Source organism: Electrona antarctica, assembly GCF_951216825.1.
Source record: "Electrona antarctica genome assembly, chromosome: 8".
In the NCBI taxonomy this organism is placed as follows: Eukaryota; Metazoa; Chordata; class Actinopteri; order Myctophiformes; family Myctophidae; genus Electrona; species Electrona antarctica.
In genome coordinates this window covers 46914716-46934715 of record NC_136789.1, presented here as the reverse complement: position 1 = coordinate 46934715, position 20000 = coordinate 46914716, and the positions used below count along the sequence as shown (strand labels likewise).

The 20000-nt window shown below is 43.8% G+C and overlaps 1 protein-coding gene across 1 annotated transcript in view; it reads right to left on the bottom strand.

Annotated features, from left to right (window-relative positions):
• Window positions 1-20000, bottom strand: part of mtus2a (microtubule associated tumor suppressor candidate 2a) — a gene marked incomplete at both ends in the record, with an annotated part of 66891 nt that overhangs the window by 14340 nt on the left and 32551 nt on the right. Inside the window, 2 exons of the mRNA XM_079509071.1 lie at window positions 2880-2978; window positions 8268-8489. Of these exons, the coding sequence (XP_079365197.1) occupies window positions 2880-2978; window positions 8268-8489 (321 nt within the window). The remainder of the gene's footprint in view (window positions 1-2879; window positions 2979-8267; window positions 8490-20000) is intronic.

Sequence of the window (20000 nt, the reverse complement as noted above, 5' to 3'; positions counted from 1 at the left end):
ACTCACTCCATCTTCATACCGGCTACTTCAACTGGAGGTTTGCATTCCTCCTCCTGCTTCCTTCCTTGCTGCTGCGTATCAGCGTGCTGCTGTATACAACCTGATACTCACCCACCTCCACCCCAGCTACCACCTGTCGTTTTGTATCTACTGTTTAGGTACGGGGGATTCGGAGTCCCTATGGTCGGGACTGATGCGCTTGATCTGAGTACCTAAAAAGCAGATCCAATACTGTACATCGCCAAACCATAATAAATATACTGTATTGCTCATCTTATATTCAATAAATATATATTACATCCATCCTTGAGTTGTCCTGACTGAACTGACGGTGAAAAAGTGCTAATGTATCCAAAGGGTAAGAAACAAATGTGTTTTTCTCGAAACACAGACGATATCAAATGTATGTAACTCAATATCATAAACGACATGCACAGAGGCAACATACCTGCCAACATCTCCAGGGTGATTTGTTTATTTTTGGAACACAGTTCTTATATCTAAGGGATATAAGGCATAGTGGGAGTGACATCAGGACCTCAGTACTATTGTCTAGTTCAGTGATTCTCAACCTTTTCAATTTGAAGGACCCCCACTTTGATATGCATTAGGCCACAGAGGCATGGACGCCCATTTGATACGATTATTGATACATTTATCAATCTACTCTGCAGAATCCTCAGTGGTAAGTGTACAAATGGAACAAATGGATCTTACAGGTCCATTTGGTTCCATTTCTACACTCTCACAGGTTACAGACGCTGAATGGTTGGTTGCGGTGCAAAGGTTGATGATGATGATCATCAAAGTGGAATAACTCCCTCCAGGCCGGGGCACAACAATCCTTCTTCCCTGATTCCTACCCTGCAGTGCTCAGCTGCTGGAGGGCAGGACAATCTCCATTATGTATCATTCATCATCTGTCCGTAATGTTATTATGGGATTTATTTTTTTCCACCAGCTAAATTACTATAGTTAGGATTAGGAACCAAATGGACCGGAATGACCTTCATTGAGAATAGTATCCTGCTGCTATAATGACAGCACTGCAATCCCATAATAGTCAATAATAACCATCCCTACACGTTTGGGCCTTTAGATTTTTAGAATATCCAAACAAAAAGTTAACACAGTTTGGCCCATGAAGAACCAAATGCAGAGAACATGCATGTCTTCTGTGAGGTTCTGCGAGGTTCTGGCGCCAGATCACACCCTGTCCTATGTTTGGTGTCAGACGTGAATCCAGTGAGTGCTATGGCAAAAGACCAGATGCAGTACCGTTACAGTAGAACAATACAGTTGGGTGCCACCGATATTGTCCCTTATCATTTGACCCATTTAGGCCTGACCTCAAAATTTTAAAAAATCCTTCTAAAACCTCCAGTTTTCTGAAATAAATATTTTCACGATTTTTCAAAAATAGCAGACCTACAAGCTCGTAGCGCGCCACTCGGTGGCGCGCTATGAGCTTGTAGATCTGCTATTTTTCAATAGCTAAATTATAACATAATGTTTAAAACACCAAAAGGGGTTCCCGCCCAAAATGGGTTAACTGTCCTTTTGCGCAAATGACGCAAACCTCAGCAAAAAGAAAAGGACAATATCGATGGCCTCCAACTGTAAGTGTTTAAAGAGCGGAGGCAGAAAGACTTGGAGAGGACAGGAGAGCTTTGATCACAGGTGGGCAGCAGCATAAGGTGCGTGCAGAGAGCACAGCTAGGTTTGGGGTAACAATAGCCTTGACAAGAGACTACTGGGGCTTGAAGCAAAGGATTAGAGCGCTTAAAAAGAGATCGCTCCTCAGGAAAGACAGTTTTGTGCCATGAAAACTTGGCTGACCGTGTGGCTGATTGCATCTTGGCCGGATTGTTTTTTTCCTTCCCAGCAGCCCTAGGGGCTGTACACTGTAAACTCCTGAATGTTCTTTTAGCTCTGAGAGTGCATCAATGTAACCCAATGGACCCTTATTATGGGCCCATTGGGTTACATTTGTACACTCTTTGGTATATTTATTGTGTACAGAGATTAGAGAGTTTTTAGTGTCCTTGAGCAAGGCACTGAACTGCTAGAGATTGAGAATGAACAAATGAATAAATGAAAATATCCCTGAATTAGAGATTGGACATCAAAGGAGACACACATCCAATGAGAGGGCAGATGATGCTCATAGGGAGCCTAAGATGATGGGGGTTAACCTGAATTTGGGGGTTGGTGGGAGGCAATAGGACACTAGGGGATACAGACAGGAGTGATTAGGGTAGAAGTATGGGTTGATGGATAGGGGACAAGAGAAAACCCCCCTGAGGGAATACACTGATGATGAAAGCCAAACTACCAAATTCAATTTTGTGTATAATGGTGTGTGTCAGTGTGTGTGTGTGTGTGTGTGGACAGCATCAGACCATAGAGTCTATGTCCCATATATTAAACGGACTGTACAGTATAGCCAGGCATGACATAATTGTTAACATTATTGCCAAAGATGTGTCGCCTATGTTTGATTCCTCTGTTGTGTTTCACAAATATCCCTGTGTGAAACCAGAAATGTTTCAATGCAATGACCCAATCACATTTGCTCACAACGCACTGTGAGCTTGTAGATTGGCTATTTTCACAAACTAAACTAAATGACATTTTATTCAAAAGACTATGGGCAGTATTATGCGTGTCTTACGTACCAGGTCTTATGACGTAACTTAAGACCTGGAGGCGTGGTCAATGCTGTTTGGCCACTCAGAATAGCCAAATGGCATTGATCACGCCTCCAGGTCTTAAGTTAAGTAATAAGACGTGGTACTTAAGACACGCATAATACTGCCCTTTATGACTAAAACCAAATAAAACATTGCTGTCCAAATCAACAGTGGTGAGAGACTCACCTGGGGACTGGGGTTTGGGGGGGACCACGGCCAGCCTCTTGGGGGAGGAGGGGAGGGAGCGGGTGACCTCTGAACTCCGCTGGAACTCCTTCCTGCCCACTGTCAATCAAACCGGGAGAATCAACCAATCAATGGATGCTTTGCATGAGCAAAATTCAATGTGGATTATAAACAGGTTTCCAAATGGATAAGAAGTGCAAAAGACCGTGAGATGAGGCTGAGATTGAAGGTTTGTATTCTAAGCCCTTCAATCTCAACCTCATCTCACGGTGACTCTCTCCTTGGCTCCAGAATCCAATTCCTTCTGCCTCTCTCTGATACCTTTGCTAAAGTGAGGTTTGGTCTGGGCGATATGACTTCAAATCAATGTAGCTTTTTTTTGCACACCACCGTTGTACAACGAACAGTGTTGGAAATGTTACAAAAAACTGTAATATATTACCTATTACTAGTTACTTAGTAAAAAAGTAATATTTATAACTTATTACTCCCTGCCAAAAGTAACTACCAGTAGTTACTTGTTATTAGTTTACTTTATTTATTTTTTCTCGTCCCCAGTAATTTTGTCTCACATTGTCTGTTCCGGGGCGGTATATAGGTACTATTAGGTAGTATAATATACAGGTATGGACTAATCAATTTAATCAATTATTTAAAAAAAATCCATTCAAACGTATAAGAAATAAATAATATTATACCGTATACACTATACTGTATATATATATATATATATATATATATATATATATATACATACCAGTATATACACACACAGGTATATATAAAAACTTGCTTCTCGATTATTTGACCAAGGTTAAGTTGGTTGGTTACTGGTTCTAAATGTCAGTTTCAATATATTTGTATTTCTGCCCTAAGTCATCTCATCCACATGTTCTCTCTATCATTTTCTCCATCTTTGTCTTTCTACCTGCTGTGATAGACAGAGAAAAGCTCAACGCTTGTGACAAGTGGCAATCCAGCAGATCCCAGCAGGCAGCTGCTAGTTTGCGAAATGTGCACACACGCTCAGTCCTGTAATATCAGTTGGAAACCACTGATATTACAACCCTCCGGTACAGACTAGGATTCAGGCACCCCATGCAGAGAGATACCATCTATGGGGAATTCACAACCCTGTTTACAATCGCCCGAACCGTGCTTGCCTTCTCATCTGCTCCCATGTGACATATTGAGATCTCACAGCATGGGGTGAGTATGTGTGTGGGTGGGAGGGTAAAAACCTGCTTTGAAATGGATGGGAAGTTAAGGCTTTACCTAGGGACGTTGCAACAAAGTAGAATGGAAGATGGAAAATAAAAGAGCAGAATGGAAAAAAGTTACTTTCCAGAAGTTGAGGGAGGGAGGGAGAGAGAGAGAGAGTGAGAGAGTGAAAAGGGAGAGAGAGAGAGAGAGAGAGAGAGAGAGAGAGAGAGAGAGAGAGAGAGAGAGAGAGGGAGGGCTGTAGGAGGCACTAATTAGATCGGTAATGGAAAAGAAGGCTCTGATCCTTAACAAATCCCCCATATCACCCTGGAGAGTCATGTGTGTGTTTGTGTGTGTGTGTGCATATGCTTGCGTATAAGCTTGTATGTGCGTGCATGCAGATGCATAGTGTATGTGTGTGTGTGTGTGTGTGTGTGCGTGCGTGCGTGCGTGCGTGCGTGCGTGCGTGCGTGCGTGTGTGCGTGCGCGCGCGCGTGCGTGTGTGCGTGCGTGCGTGCGTGCGTGCGTGCGTGCGTGCGTGCGTGCGTGCGAGCGAGCGACTAGGACTGTGGTTATAGCAACTAAACCTCTCTGAGCGACTCATTACAGAATACAGACAGCTAGTTGTGGCGAAGAGATTTGGTGTAACTTAAAGTGTGTTTCTCTAACACTGGAGGGTTTAAGTGGTTCAGAGTTAGCACAAATAATCAATCAAGTCAAGTCTATATTATGTGCAGAGCAGACAGTGTTGTGAAAAATGTCTGGAGACATCAGCACATATACAGTATGTCATAATCTGGTGGCACACTGTGACAGACACTCATTACAAATCAGTCTTAGATAGAGAATCACCAGTTCAGCCTTTTCTCATCACACCATGCCTTAACCACATGAACCCTATAGTATAGCGTCCCAATACTGGGTATGTCATACTAGGAAATTAAAAATAGGGGAATCTCCCTGATAGGAAACACCCATCAACTAAAGAAAGGGAGAAACAATTTGGTGAAAATAGCAGATCTACAAGCTAGCTCACATGGTTCAGGCATTTTCTAAGCAGCCATAACTTCCACTTACCTGTTTTTACCGGATCACATCCCACTTCTAATGTTCACCTACTGTCTGACCCCCAGACCCCCAGACCACAGCTCTAACCCCATCTGTTACCATGGTAACCCCCCCCAACACACACACACACACACACACACACACCCTATCCTAACTCCATCTATTACCATGGAAATCTTCCTGTCGCTCTCACTTCCAATAACCCTTATGGGAGCAACTCTGAACCACTTGAACCCTTACAGGTCTATTTGGTTCCAATTGTACACTCTCAGAGTAAAACAAACACTGATGATGTCATGGTGTAGATTGGGGTCCCAGAAAAGGAAAGAAATATCTCAAACTGGGGGTCGTTGAAATTCAAAAGGTGGAGAACCACCACACTATCTCTTTCACGTGACCTGGCTTAAATTAACAGACCCGCTCAGAATGTCTGTGTGTAGTAAATGGGTACCAAAATAGATGCATGTGTGTGGCAAGTGTGAAATTGCATGTATGTGTGTACGCGCATGTATGTGTGTACGCGCATGCGTGTGGCGGCCTGGCGGGAGAGCGAGACAGAGAGCTTTTGACAGTGTGTGTGTGTGTGTGTGTGTGTATGTGTGTGTGTGTGTGTGTGTGTGTGTGTGTGTGTGTGTGTGTGTGTGTGTGTGTGTGTGTGTGTGTGTGTGTGTGTGTGTGTGTGTGTGTGTGCGCGTGCGTGCGTGCATGTGTGTGTGTGTGTGTGTGTGGACAGCAGAGATATACTAGACATAAACTCTTCTATATGTGGATGTGTGTGCGTAACACATTGACAGGATTGACGGCTCATTATAAACTCTAGTCGCGTCTACAGTCAGACAGGAACTGTCTGCAATGCATACCTGAAACAAACTGTCTGCAATGCATACCTGAAACACACACACACACACACACACACACACACACACACACACACACACACACACACACACACACACACACACACACACACACACACACACACACACACACACACACACACACACACACACACACACACACACACACACACACACACACACACACACACACACACACAGAAACAAGGACCAAAAGTAAACCAGTAGAGTTCAGTGATGTTTCACTGGTTCCTTACTGGGCCCCATGACATGTATAGGCATACAGAATAGAACACATACTGTATAATACCGGACCATATTACAGTCCCCATGCATCATTGCAATAGGACAGTGATGAGAGACGGCAATGGGCAGAGAGTAGCTGTCAATCCTGTCAATGTGTTACACACACACATCCACATATAGAAGAGTTTACCGTCTAGTACATCTCTGCTGTCCACACACAGGCACGCACACATGTGCAACAGTTAATCAAAATAATCTTTGTAATCCATTATACAAAAAACTAATATTGATTTAAATTAATTAATTGGGGGGTTTTTTAATATAGAAAACGCAATTGTAAATCATCTAATTCCAATATGTTTTGAATTTACGGATCAGAGTGGTTCGCTACTGAGGAAAAATATGGCCCAAACAACGAATACAAATGTATACGGAACAATGAAAAGTAGACGATGCAAAGGCAAGAGGTATATGATCGATTTTTCGGCTATACAGGGTGTCGGGACAGGTGGTCTGCTAGACCATAATAGTAGCTGCAACATAGCAGAGACGGAGAATAACAGAAAGATGAAGACAGAAACAAAGACCGAAGCAATAATACCCAATGTCACGAGACATGGCCAAAGCTTTTCCGGGGGTTCCCACCCAAAAACGTTGAGAACCCCTGCTCTAGACTATGGGTCTTCAACAGTACTGTCTCTTACTGTATTTCCTTACATGCACTTGAACCCTAGCATCATTATTCTGGGGAAACATTAGCCAAAAGTAACCAATCTACAAGCTTACACCGTGCATTGTGAGCTTGTAGATTGGCTATTTTCCAAGAGGTTTGTGAACTTTGTGTTGAGGGGAAAAAGAGCAGACCAAGTACAGAACCAAAGGTGAAGTATTGAGGTTTTAAGTGATTCAATGTCTGAATATAGTATACACATTAACATGAATCCAACATAATAGAAAATGTGTAAAAAAATAAAGTGCTGTCAAGACAGTATATGAAGCAATCTAGGGAAGCTATGGTTTAATATGAAACACAACTTTACTTCATCTCTCTCTCAGCTATAGTCCTCAGGTCCTCGCCCTTGAAACATTGAAGACCCCTGCTCTAGACTAAATCTTGTAGTAATTCTATCTACAATAAAACTGTGACGTGTTGCAAGCTTCTGGATATGCTACTTCCGCCTAATGTTCGGCCCAGAAAAGAGAGGTTATGGGATCAAGTGGATAATGGATAGTTGCAGGCAGCCCTAGATGGCTCACGGCTATAGCAGTGGAATCAGTCGGAGCAGGTTATGCAGTCTGCCAGGATGACAGCAGACATCAGTAGAAGTGGAGCAGGTATTTCTCATTCCGTATTAATGACTCCTGCTGTCCTACTTCCTGTGACCTGAGGGGACTAGGACGGGACGGGGGTGGGCCGATAAAATAAAATAATAAATAAATGTGTCCCCTTTAGTTGTTGTTGGGGTATATTTTCCAAGCACATTTGCACATAAACCATCGCTAACTATTAGGAGCGGTGGGCAACTATTGAACAGCACTCAGGAGGCAGTAGGGTAGGGGGTTTAGTGTCTTGCTCAAGGACACTTCAACACTAAGACAAGAGGATAAATGGTAAATGGTGCATTTTATATAGAGCCTTTATCCAAGGCGCTTTACATAGATTGTGCATTACATTCACCCATTCATACACCGATTGCGGCGGAAGCCATGCAAGGTACCAACCAGCACATTGGAAGCAATTTGGGGTTCAGTGTCTTGCCCAAGGACACTTCGACATGTAGACAGGAGGAGCCGGGATTCGAACCGCCAACCCATGGATCATTGGACGACCTGCTCTACCTCCTGAGCCACAGTCGCCCCAGGGATCTAACTGCAAACCTTCAGCTTCCTAGACAGCTGCTGTACCTCCTGATGCACCTTCTCTCAGAGTGTAAAGGCTGGGCATCTTTTTTTCTACTAACTGAACTAACCATCAGCTACAATCACATGTGCGGGCTCAAATGCTACCACTGACCTCCAGGGGAGTTTCTTGGCTGGGCAGGTAGGTAGCGCCTGTGCAGGGCTGGGGTGGAGGGAGGCTGGAGGCTAGTGCCACGGGAGGGTGCCCCTCTCTGGGCTTCTGGGGTGGAGGGAGGCTGGAGGCTAGTGCCACGGGAGGGTGCCCCTCTCTGGGCTTCTGCTGGTGGAAGGCTGGAGGTGACCCTGTGACCTGGAGGATCTTCACTCACGCTCAGACCTGGAACAAACACATGGAATGTGTGAGTAGGGCAATTGATAGCAATACTGAAAATTACATATTTAAAAGATTCCTCACATACGTATTGCTTATTTGCATGCAGCAGCATAATATAAAAAATATCTCTATATATAAAAATAGGCTACATCTGTCTCTCTGGTTGAGGCTGCTCTATTTTGTGTCAGTTTTAAGGGGGAAAACATCATCTCATGCAACATTAGTTTGAAACTATCTTCCTGGCTTCTGAACAAGGCGGTCGCCTTTTTCTGATGCAAGGAAGCTGAGGGCAGCGCCGAAATATGGCTGCAGCTGTGTAGTTCTAATTGTTGTCTCTATCCCCCGTTATTGCAATGAATGTCACTGAAACAAATTCCAATCAACTCTGTTGACATGGCAATAAAGTATTGAATCTTGAATTGAATCTATTGAATCTTGAATCTTGAAACATAAATGTACTCAGCTGTGTATTTCAAGTGTGTGGATGGTGTTTTATTGCATTAATGGATGGATGGATGGAAAACAAGTTGTATAAATAATAAATATAAATTAAACACTGCATTAGATAATAAACAGCAGCTGCGCTTTTCTACGAACCAATCACACCTCATTCCCTCAACAAGGCGGTCTGTTTAAATACAGCTCCCTCCTACACTAGATCTCTGCTTTTTAAATACTGACGCATGCTGCTGCTGGCAAAGTTTGCCTCCACCACTCCAGCCTCCACCTTACAGTTCAGATTATTGCATTACTCAAAACGTTTAAACTCAATTTGAAACTGAAATTCATGTGTGCATGGTTCTAAAGCAAACTGTGTTCCATGGCTCTAAACTGAATTCAATGTTCTATGGCTTTAATGTTAAACTGCATTCAAGTTTGCATGACTCAAGTAAATCTGATTAAATATCTTTCTATGGGCCCACTATAGTATAGCTGTGCGGGGGGGTTTCATAGCGTCCCCTGATTTTTCTTAGCATGCTGCTTAGCAAAATCTAGGGAACATCTTAAGAGCGGTGCCATTAACGCCAAGTTTGTATTCTATTTCTTGAAATAAATAGTTAAATTTACTTAAGTGTTCCTGATTGTAAAATGTTGTATAATTATAATTTACTAACAATTAACATTTATTATAAACAAACTTTGGTCCATCCTGCAAGTGTATGTGAAAGAGTTTGAAGACAGTGGAGCTATTCCGTTCCTTCCTCACTCTCTCTCTGTCTGTCAGTGTCGTGTGTGTGTCCACCCCCCCCCCCCCCCCACACACACACACACACACACACACACACACACACAGACACACACACACACACACCCACTCTGTGTAAAGCGTGTGGTTGTTTTATGTCTGCAGTGAACCCAGTTTTACTGGCGCTGTAAACAATGTTTCACCTCTGGGTCAGTTACAGCTGCTCTCAATCTTCCTGCTGTTAACCTGGAGTACTGCACAATGAAACATACACGCGCACGCACGCACGCACGCACGCACGCACGCACGCACGCACGCACGCACGCACGCACGCACGCACGCACGCACGCACGCACGCACGCACGCACGCATGCATGCACGCACACACCAGAGATATCGTGATGTTCTGTGGGGCTACGTTGCGTTAACGTCAACTCCCACAGGCTTGTAAGAAGAGGATGGAAGTTTGGAACCTGACGAGTCTGAAGTTCTTCTTCATCATGGCTAATAGTGCAGCAATAATCTATTATATTACCTCTTTATACTGTGCAGAAGGTGGCTTACAGAAGGTGGCTTACACAACACGCACACATGCACACACACACGCACACGCACACACACACACACACACACACACACACACACACACACACACACACACACACACACACACACACCGAGACTATCAGTCTCATCTCCCGCCTTCCAATCAATAGTGACAACAGACCACTTTGACCTCTGTGTCCGGCCGTGTATGTGAGCAGCAAAGACAAAGGCTCCATTACTGTATAAACCTGTTGGTCTCCAATAGGCAGTGACTGACACAGAGATAGTGTACACAGTGTAAACACACCCTGCACCTCTCCTTATTAGATGTGACACCTGAAGGCTGTGTAAACAGCTGGTGGTGTCCAAAAAGGAAAAAAAATGAATCAGGTGGTTCCAGGTTGCTCAAACAGTTGGAGGAGTGACATAATCACTGTAATGCCCTTGGGCGGGCTCAGTTTCTGTCTCAGGACCTGTGATGGTTGTCATCTATCCCCTCAGCACACACACGCACGCACGCACACACACACACACACACACACACACCGTGAGGTTCTGTGGGTCTACGTTGCTCGCTGGTAGAAAGAGGATGAGACCCAGCGGCAGTCTGATTGGCTGCAAGTCGATGGAAGAGCCGTCCGATTGGAGCGTTAGGCTGTTACTGGGAGCAGCGAAACCCGTCATTATGTGGAATTGGGTTAGCTGCCAGGAGACTATTTCGACACCCCCCACCCACCCAGCCACGCATGCACATGCTCACACACATGCACCCATGTGCGTGTGTGTGCACACACTGCACACGCATACACTGTTGCAAACACTTTCCTTCATTTGCAAGGAATTGTTTCATTTCCATTCTGCTACTGCCAGCTCTATGTTGTATGAGCAGAGCTGGAGTATAAAGTTGGCTTGTTATTAATATCGACCAGTGGATCCCTAAAGATGCAGCATGTTCGCACATTGCAGAACTGCCAGATTACAAATTGGTGGGCAATTGTTTTTAATGGCTTTCGTATCATAATTTTGCATTAATTCTCATGCGGGCCTTGTCGGCGCTCCCTGTCACTTGGCAGAGTGCTGCTTGATCACTCTTAATAAGAAGGAGAAAATAGTCACGGAGGAGGGTGAAGGGAAAGTGAAGATTCATTCATTCATTCAGATAGTGAGTGAGTGAGACAGAGAGAGAGAGAGACTATATTGGTTCAATATAGTCAGATAGAAATAGATAGACATAGACAACGTCTTAACTATACCCTGGCCTATATAATTAATTGATTGGGGTTCGCATTACGCATTGTGAGCTTGTAGGTCTGCTATTTCCGCACTCATGCACACACACACACACACACACACACACACACACACACACACACACACACACACACACACACACACACACACACACACACACAACTCATGCAGAACTGTAGTTCAGGCACAGTACTGTACAGTATGTAACATACTGTAGATGGCCTTGCCAAGGACTGCCATGGCTGCATATCAGTTCTCTGGGCTATGATGGGTTGTGGAGAGGGCATAAGGGGGGATGGGGTGGACAGGAAGCAGCTAGGGACATTTCCAGGGAGAGCAGAAGAAAGTAAAGGAAAGATAAAGGTGGAGCACAATTCAAGGGCTTGCAGAAGGGGAGTGGGTCCAGTGTATTTCATTAATGCTCAGAGGCAAGGTGATACGCATCACTGATTGGCAAAGTGCCAGTTCATGATGGATAGCCGAGTGCGAGGAGAATAGGACGTGCAGGAAGGCTGAGGGAGAGGTCAGCCTGCAAGCCTCCACCCATGAATGAAAAAGCAAAACATGGAGGAAGCAAAAGAGATAAGGAGAGGATACGGATGAGATTGTCTTATTCCTGGAACACAAAAAGCCCAGTGAAATTAAACGGGGGGCATTGGATAAAGAGAGAAACGAAAGTGTGCAGACAAAACAGAACAGTATATTTTCTGTGCTCAGCATGGGGGGGAGGGGGGGGGGGTAATTATGCTACTGCAGTCAACAGAAAACTGGGATTTTCACAGCAGAGCAAAAATGCAGGTAGTAGAGAATATCGCTGACTGTGTCATCCACTGCAGTAGTTCTCAACACCTTTTTAATTTCAAGGATCACCCAATTTGACATGCATTAGGTTATTTGATACAATGGACATGTCTGGTACACCAATCTACAGTGTAGCAAGGGCAGAGGAAGGAGAAGACGCCGGAGCAGCACAGACAATTCAAGCCTTTTATTAGGTGCTACTATACAGAAAAAGTTGACTAACGTTTCAACCTACACGGTCTTCATCAGAGTGGATTCGCTTTGTTCCACAGTGTATCAACTTTCAGAGTGTAAATGGAACCAAATGGACCGATTTGTACACTCTCAGAGTTACAGACCGCTTGGTTCCTAACTGACATTTATCTGGGGACTCCTTGATACCCCCTCAAGGACCCATGGTGTGTCCCCGTATTGAAAACCGGTGATATAAGTCTGTATGCTCTTCCTCTCCACCACCACAGTGAAACTAAAACACAGACGAACAACACATCATCATCATCAACAACAACAAACTAAAATGTTCATTAGGCTCGGTTTGCATCATCGAAGGTTTCTGAGGACAAGCAGTAGTAGCCTATAGGAACGTAAACCAAGCTCACTAGACGGCTAGTGGTTAGCTTTCACAGCGTTGGCAGTTAAATTCAATAACTCTGGAGTTTAAGTGGTCTTTTATAGGTCTTGAGAGCCCTTTTTACTGTCCTTGAGAGCTCTTTCATTTGATTGCGACGTAAAACCTCCCTGTGTGCCGGCGTTGTACTGAGCTATATCAGCAGATGTCGGGAAAGGGTAGAAGGCTGACAGAAATGGATTGCATTCATGGCAATTGCTGTGGCAGCCCTACATATAATGGCACGCATGTAGAAGTGCATACGCACACACAAATGCAAACGCACACATGCACACGTCATTAGGCAAATGAAACCTATTAAATTACACAAGTTATTTGCTGACTGCGTCTACATTGACAGAATCAGCAAATGTTGCAAATGAACTGGCGAAAAATCATCAACTGTGATATAACTTGAACTTATTCCGATTGCCAGATTTGAACATACTTTTTTACATAATACAGATGATACATATTTTTTATATGTATATAGGCAGTTATCAGAATAACCCCGTTGTCATGGTGACGAACTCTATTTTAGGTCGTTCTTTCTCTTTCATTCATTCTAACTCTAAACATTGTCTCACTATCTAACGAGATAGTGAGACAATGTTTAGCGTTAGAATGATGGGTGAAGAGTCACATGAGGAGGAGAGCAGCTATTCAGTATTTTAGCCGTGATGTAAGTGCCCCCTCGAGAGATACTTCCGGGTCCTACTTTTGTGTCGCTTTTGTGTCCCCATAGAGTTATATTGTGTCCCTCCGTCTGACTACAATTTTACCGCTTTCCTTACAACAACAAAGCTACTGGTCTCCCAAATCTGGCTGTGACAGGCCGTCTGCCCCACACTGAATACTATCGCCATTTTATTTCATTGTGTCAACTAAATCCTCATTAAATGCAAACTAGATTCATCATATATTATTCATCATATATTTTCTTTGTCATGGACACAACTCGAGTTGGAAGCATTAAGACCCATTTTAACCCTCAATGGCTTCCTTTCTGAAAAATAACGTCATTGTAAAAAGATTCACACGTTTAGATATTCTATTTACAATGAGAAGCAGACGGGAGCTGGTGCCACTTGGACCCGGACGTAACGTAGGACTACAAAATGACGTCGGACTTAAATACAGAATAGTGATGAGGAGACATAGATGGAACATGACATCATTCACAAACAAACAAAAATAAAAAAAAAATAAAGCGATCAACAGAAGGTACAAAATATATAACTATATTTATATTCGTTTACATTTTAAAACTTGGGCAACCTGTAATTATGTCATGGACCACTAGTGTTTGATGGACCACTGGTTGAGAAACAGTGCTCTCTGAGGACAGAGCACAGTTGTAAAAGGTACAAGCTACCGTGTACATCCTAAAATATCAGAATGGAGTTACAGTAGGACTGGACTCATGAGACAATGTTGCTTTCTAGGGCGCCATGTCTGACCCAGAGGACACGAGCTGTCTGGGCTATAAAAGAACCAGCCTCAGTTAGGTTATTTACATTTTGAACATCTTCCTGTGTTCCCACCAAGTTTGACTTTTTGTTTTGCTATTTGGAACATAAATACAGGTCTGTTTTTCAGTTTCTCACACACACACACACACACACACACACACACACACACACACACACACACACACACACACACACACACACACACACACACACACACACACACACACACACACACACACACACACACACACACACACACACACACACCGGTCCCTTCCTACTTACAGGGGGCGACAGGTACAGTAGGCAGGGGACGTCAAATGAGGTTTGTGTGAAAGTCAAGGTTAAAGCTGCATACGAAAAGCAAAGAAGAACGGCTCTGTACATCAGCAAGGCAGAAGGACAAGTAAGATAGATTAGATGATAATGTACAGATGTGGTGGAGCAGCAGGCAGGACACACAGAGTGACAGATAGATTCGTACAGGTGCTGACAGCAGCAGCCAGACAGATAGGATAATGTACATCCAAGTGCATCTGCTCTCCGTCAGGATGTTGAGACGAAAGGTCTCTCTTAAAAGAGAGATGTTCTTTCTTTGCTGTTGCTATATGACCCTATAGGGTCATTATGTATTTTCCTGCGTGCCTTTTTCCCTCATTGGTGTACGGGTGACTGAGCGGTGCTGAGTGATTACCAACTCGTGTGTGAGTGGGATGATATGGGATCAAGGATACTCCTGATTTGTATCGTTCTCTTTGCATGATATGCCTCCCACTCCCAGTACAGAAAATACATATATTTCATTAATTTACTACGTCTGTCTGCCTGTCCTTCGCATATCTCTAGAACTATTAATTCGATTGACTTCAAACTTGCCAGGTGTATTCATTGCAGGGGAGTGCAGTGTCGAGTGTGAAGTCGCCAAGTCGATCTTGTGAGTGATTCAGGTTCTTGAGATTCTATGGGTTCTACGGCACGCAGCCATACAATGGTTGGCAACAACGCCGCAAGCAAATTTGTTTATTCTTTTGGCCAAACAGGCATGTGTTCCGAATGGTCACAAGCTCTGAACGGGCAGGAACTGCAGCCAAGCAATCGGCCAGTTCTGAACAGGCACCAACTCCAATGGTCAAAGTGTGCTGACATGGGCGCTCTCTGCCACACTGCTGTGCGTAACCCAATATGTCACTCTGGAGGAAATAGACAAACACTCGGCTGAAAGACAGATGTAGTTATATTTCTGTCTCAACAAAGGAAGAATAATGTATTCCTTTTAAAATGCAAACAGAAGCTAAATACTACCCAAAAGTGACAGTGTGGGTTATGGGTGGCTCGTGTCTCAAGGCCCACTCATACCTCCAGTCTTTAGGTGATAACCTACTCATTGAGGTGGTTGGAAAACTACAATGACGTCACTACACCTTGACATGACAGAAGCTCAAATAATAAAACAAGTAAACAACATGTAGAAGCTCTAGTAGTAGCTCCAGAAATGTTACTCTGCTCTTTCAGATTGATTCACGTAAAGTGGATCATTGTGACGCTATTGATGAGTACGGATGAGACCAACGTCAAAATTCTCAAATAAACCCACCGAAAACAACCAAGATGGCTAGCTATACTTTTAGCAAATTATTAAAGGCCGCTTTGTTGAGCCAATTGGGGTGCATTGACAGTGACACCCTTCTGTGAGGAGAAAGGAGGTGAACAGGTTCAAGCACTGTATGAACCAGGTCTCAGGGCACTGCACTCACTAGCAGGGCTAAAAAGAGAAGATGCAGTAATGCCTTTGGCTGCTGAGGTGGTAGAATCTGCAGAGCACACAGGAAAGCCCCAGGAAAATACTTTGAGTATTAAAGACTCAGGACAGGGAGGGAGACAAACTGTGAAAGGCTTAAGCCAGATCATGGGCATCGGCTCTGAATGAACGGAGGAGAGAATGGAGGAGTACAATCAAAGGGGAGATTTAGGGCTGAGAAAGGAACTCAGTCCTCCCCCAGAGACGGTGTTGGGTGTTTTTACTCTGCAGGGAAGGACTATAATAGGATTAGATTAGTACAGGCAATCTGAGGTCGCAAAAGCAAATGAGTCATCATTGGAGGACCTCTGCCCAACTTCTGTCTGACTGAATTCAGAGGAGCAACTATACGCACATAGGCTATACAGCATAGTTGCATTTCATCATTTATGTATTTAAATTGATTGATGTATTTAAATTGAAAAATGTATGTATTTCATCATCATCATCATGTATACATCATGAATGTAAACTCTAACTCTTATGAATTAGTTATTAGTATATAAACAGTGGGGCCCGATTTTTGGGCCGATTCAGATTTTCCAAGATTTGATATACATAACTACAGTACATCAACTGAACTTTGTTTATTTAACCACTTAATTATTATTATTTTGTAATTGCTCATTGACAACTTCAAAATGCGTCACCTTGTGATGTGTTGTAAGCTCATAGATCTTCTATATTTTCAAAATATGGATGCCAGGTTGAATGTGGTTAAGATCTGGATTCAGGACACATTGCAGAACTGGCAATACCAATGTCACCAAAAAAGTAAAATAATTGTTAGTATATTGGCAAGACCGAGATTCTGGCTCTAGTGAACAGTGCTTTTCTTTTATATGATAACATAAACAGTGTTACGTACGGTACAATGTAACATGTATCTTATATAATCCTGTCCCAACATACATGTTGGCCTTGAATTGTTTTATAGATGCCCCCTGTTCTCCATTTTACCCACCCCTCCCACAGTAAAATGCCACTATTGGCTGCCGTAGTTGGTAGTGACAACCTATCGTCCTGATTGGCTGCCTCGTCTCTAGGCAACCAGACACTTTTTTGCCTCGAGCCGACCTCTCAGCCAATGGGATAGTGTTGCAGCCAGCAAGTTAGGCAACCAGACACTATTTGCCTCTAGACAACCTCTCAGCCAATGGGATAGCTCAGCCAATGATATAGCATTGCAGCCAGCAAGTTGCAACAACAACGTCACGCGCCAATGTTATTTCACGGGGGTCCTCCGCGGGGACCCCCGCTGTACCCGCGGACCCCCAAGACTACCAAGGGACTTCTTTATACCTGCCAAGCCAATGTCAACACTACAACCGACAGCTGTGCATGAAATGAAATGAAATCTATATTTACCCAGGGTATCTGGGCTAAGCTCAAGAACTTGTTTCCAGCCAGGCCCTGCTCATAGAACACATTTCATCGTAGTGGTTGATGCCTTGTTCAAGGGCATTTCAGCGGTGGTAATTTTAACGTGTCGGACGGCTGGTTCGAACTGGGAACCTTCCGGTATCTAGACCGCGCCGCTATCCGTTCGGCCACCGCTGCCACCATGCATGAGATGCAATATATGATGGTTTGGAGAATGGGCTACCTGAGAGTTTACAAATACAACCAAATGGACCCATAACAGTCCATTTGTACAGTCTCAGAGTTTATTGTTATAAAAAGGTCCTTTGGTTCCATTTGTAGTAGGCTACACTCTCAGAGTTACAGAGTCACCTGGACAGATCCTGTTGTTGTTTCCACACACACACAAATACAGATAGACACAGATATTTACATTTCATAGCACAATTCTGTAGATATAATAACGTAGCAGGTAATTATGACTATGTCATCAATTCTTATTTTAATTCTAGACAAATTGTCTATTAATACGGTCCTGGTACTCACACTGTCACACATGGACCGTTTGTCACCGTCGTGCTGCCGTTCATACAGAACCCAGCGGTAAACTTCTCAATGGGCCTGAAAATGAAGGCCAGGCCCTGCATACCTGCATTAGAATGAAGACAACCAGCTTTCTACCATTCTAGCTGTATTTTACTGTGGGAGGGATGGGTAAAATGGAGAACAGACATCTATGAAACAATTCAAGGCCAACATGTATGTTGGGACAGGATTATAGGCTGATTCAGGGAGGGTACATGTGTTCTGGTCTGGATTTCTCCTTTAAATGTCATGAATGACTTAATAGAACACAAAGTACTAGATGAATTCCATTCTGAACAGAACGAAAGAGGCTATATGTATTTACAATGCACTGACCTTTGCCACTAGAGACTGTAGTTGACTGGGGGCAGGGTTAAGGTTCAGGCGAGCATTAAACAGAAATGCCTCTAGCCATCGTCTGAGGACACGCTCATTCTGCAGAGCCATGCACAATGACTTGACCGTCCAACACACATTTTAACTCATGCACACACACACACACACACACACACACACACACACACACACACACACACACACACACACACACACACACACACACACACACACACACACACACACACACACACACACACACACACACACACACACACACACACACACAAACACACACACACACACACACCTCCTCAGAAGCCCTTCACGCACCCATAAAAGCATGTAGATAATAATGCCAGACAATATCCTCTTCAAATTATTCACTCACGGTGATGGCCACATTCTATTTGTATATGTACTATAAAATAAAGTCATCAGAGACAACTAAAACAGCAACGACACCAAAGGGAAGCACAAAGGGCATTAGTCATAACTGCTCTGGCAGAGCAACCTTTCATGTTCTAACACAACAAACATGATGGAAACCTTCCATCGGCACTCTGAATAATTCAGTTCAAGTTCAAATGGTTTTGTTATTCTGTATCAAACATGACAGCTACATTTAGTTGTTCAACTTTCAACTTTCAAGAAGAAGAAGAAGAAGAAGAAGAAGAAGAAGAAGAAGAAGAAGAAGAAGAAGAAGAAGAAGAAGAAGAAGAAGAAGAAGAAGAAGAAGAAGAGGAAGAGGAAGAAGAAGAAGAAGAAGAAGAGGAAGAAGAAGAGTGGAAATGACAGTAGCGGGGGGGTAATCATAGTTTACTGTCAACATGATAAAAAGAGACATCTTTAGAGCTTCGACAAATTACAGTTTTCATTTCTACCAGGCAGTTAATAGACCCAGAGTACCAGATCTAAACTATATGGCTAAAATGAAAACCAGGAGCTCTCCAGTTCCCCTGGATCGGTGTGGAGAACCACACAGATCATGCCTGCTCTAACAGACTCCCGTGATGCTCTCTCTGTCTCTATTCCCTCCTCTGCTGTGAGGCGTCAGTCTGGTGCATCAGTTAAGCCCATAAACACTGATTAACAAGCAGCGGGCTGAAATACGCCCAGTGTTTATCAGCTAATGAACAGGCGCGCCTGGCCCATCCACACCGTGTCAACTCTGGTGCTGCACAGAGCTTCCTGTCATGATGGCTTTCCCCCTGAGCCAAGGAAGGAACGCATGCCTTTATCTATCTGCCTCATCTAAATTGCTGTTCTACCACCACTCTGTGTGTGTGCTTCTGCATATATGTTTGTGTGTGCGTGAGTGTGCGTGTGCATGTGTGTGTGTGTGTATAACCATAGAAACCATCTGTTCACAGGGAGCTAGAATGAGTCATAGGCCAGATCTAAACCATGGCATCTGGGGTGCGACATCTACCTGCCAAACCTCCCCATATACAGAAGCTCCTCGTTTCCCTTTTGCCGTACAAAACATGGCAGGGTTTAAAGTACCAAGGTGATACAAATGGGTAGCCCTGCCACCAAATGGTTTCTGTGCTCTAGGGGTGATTGACTC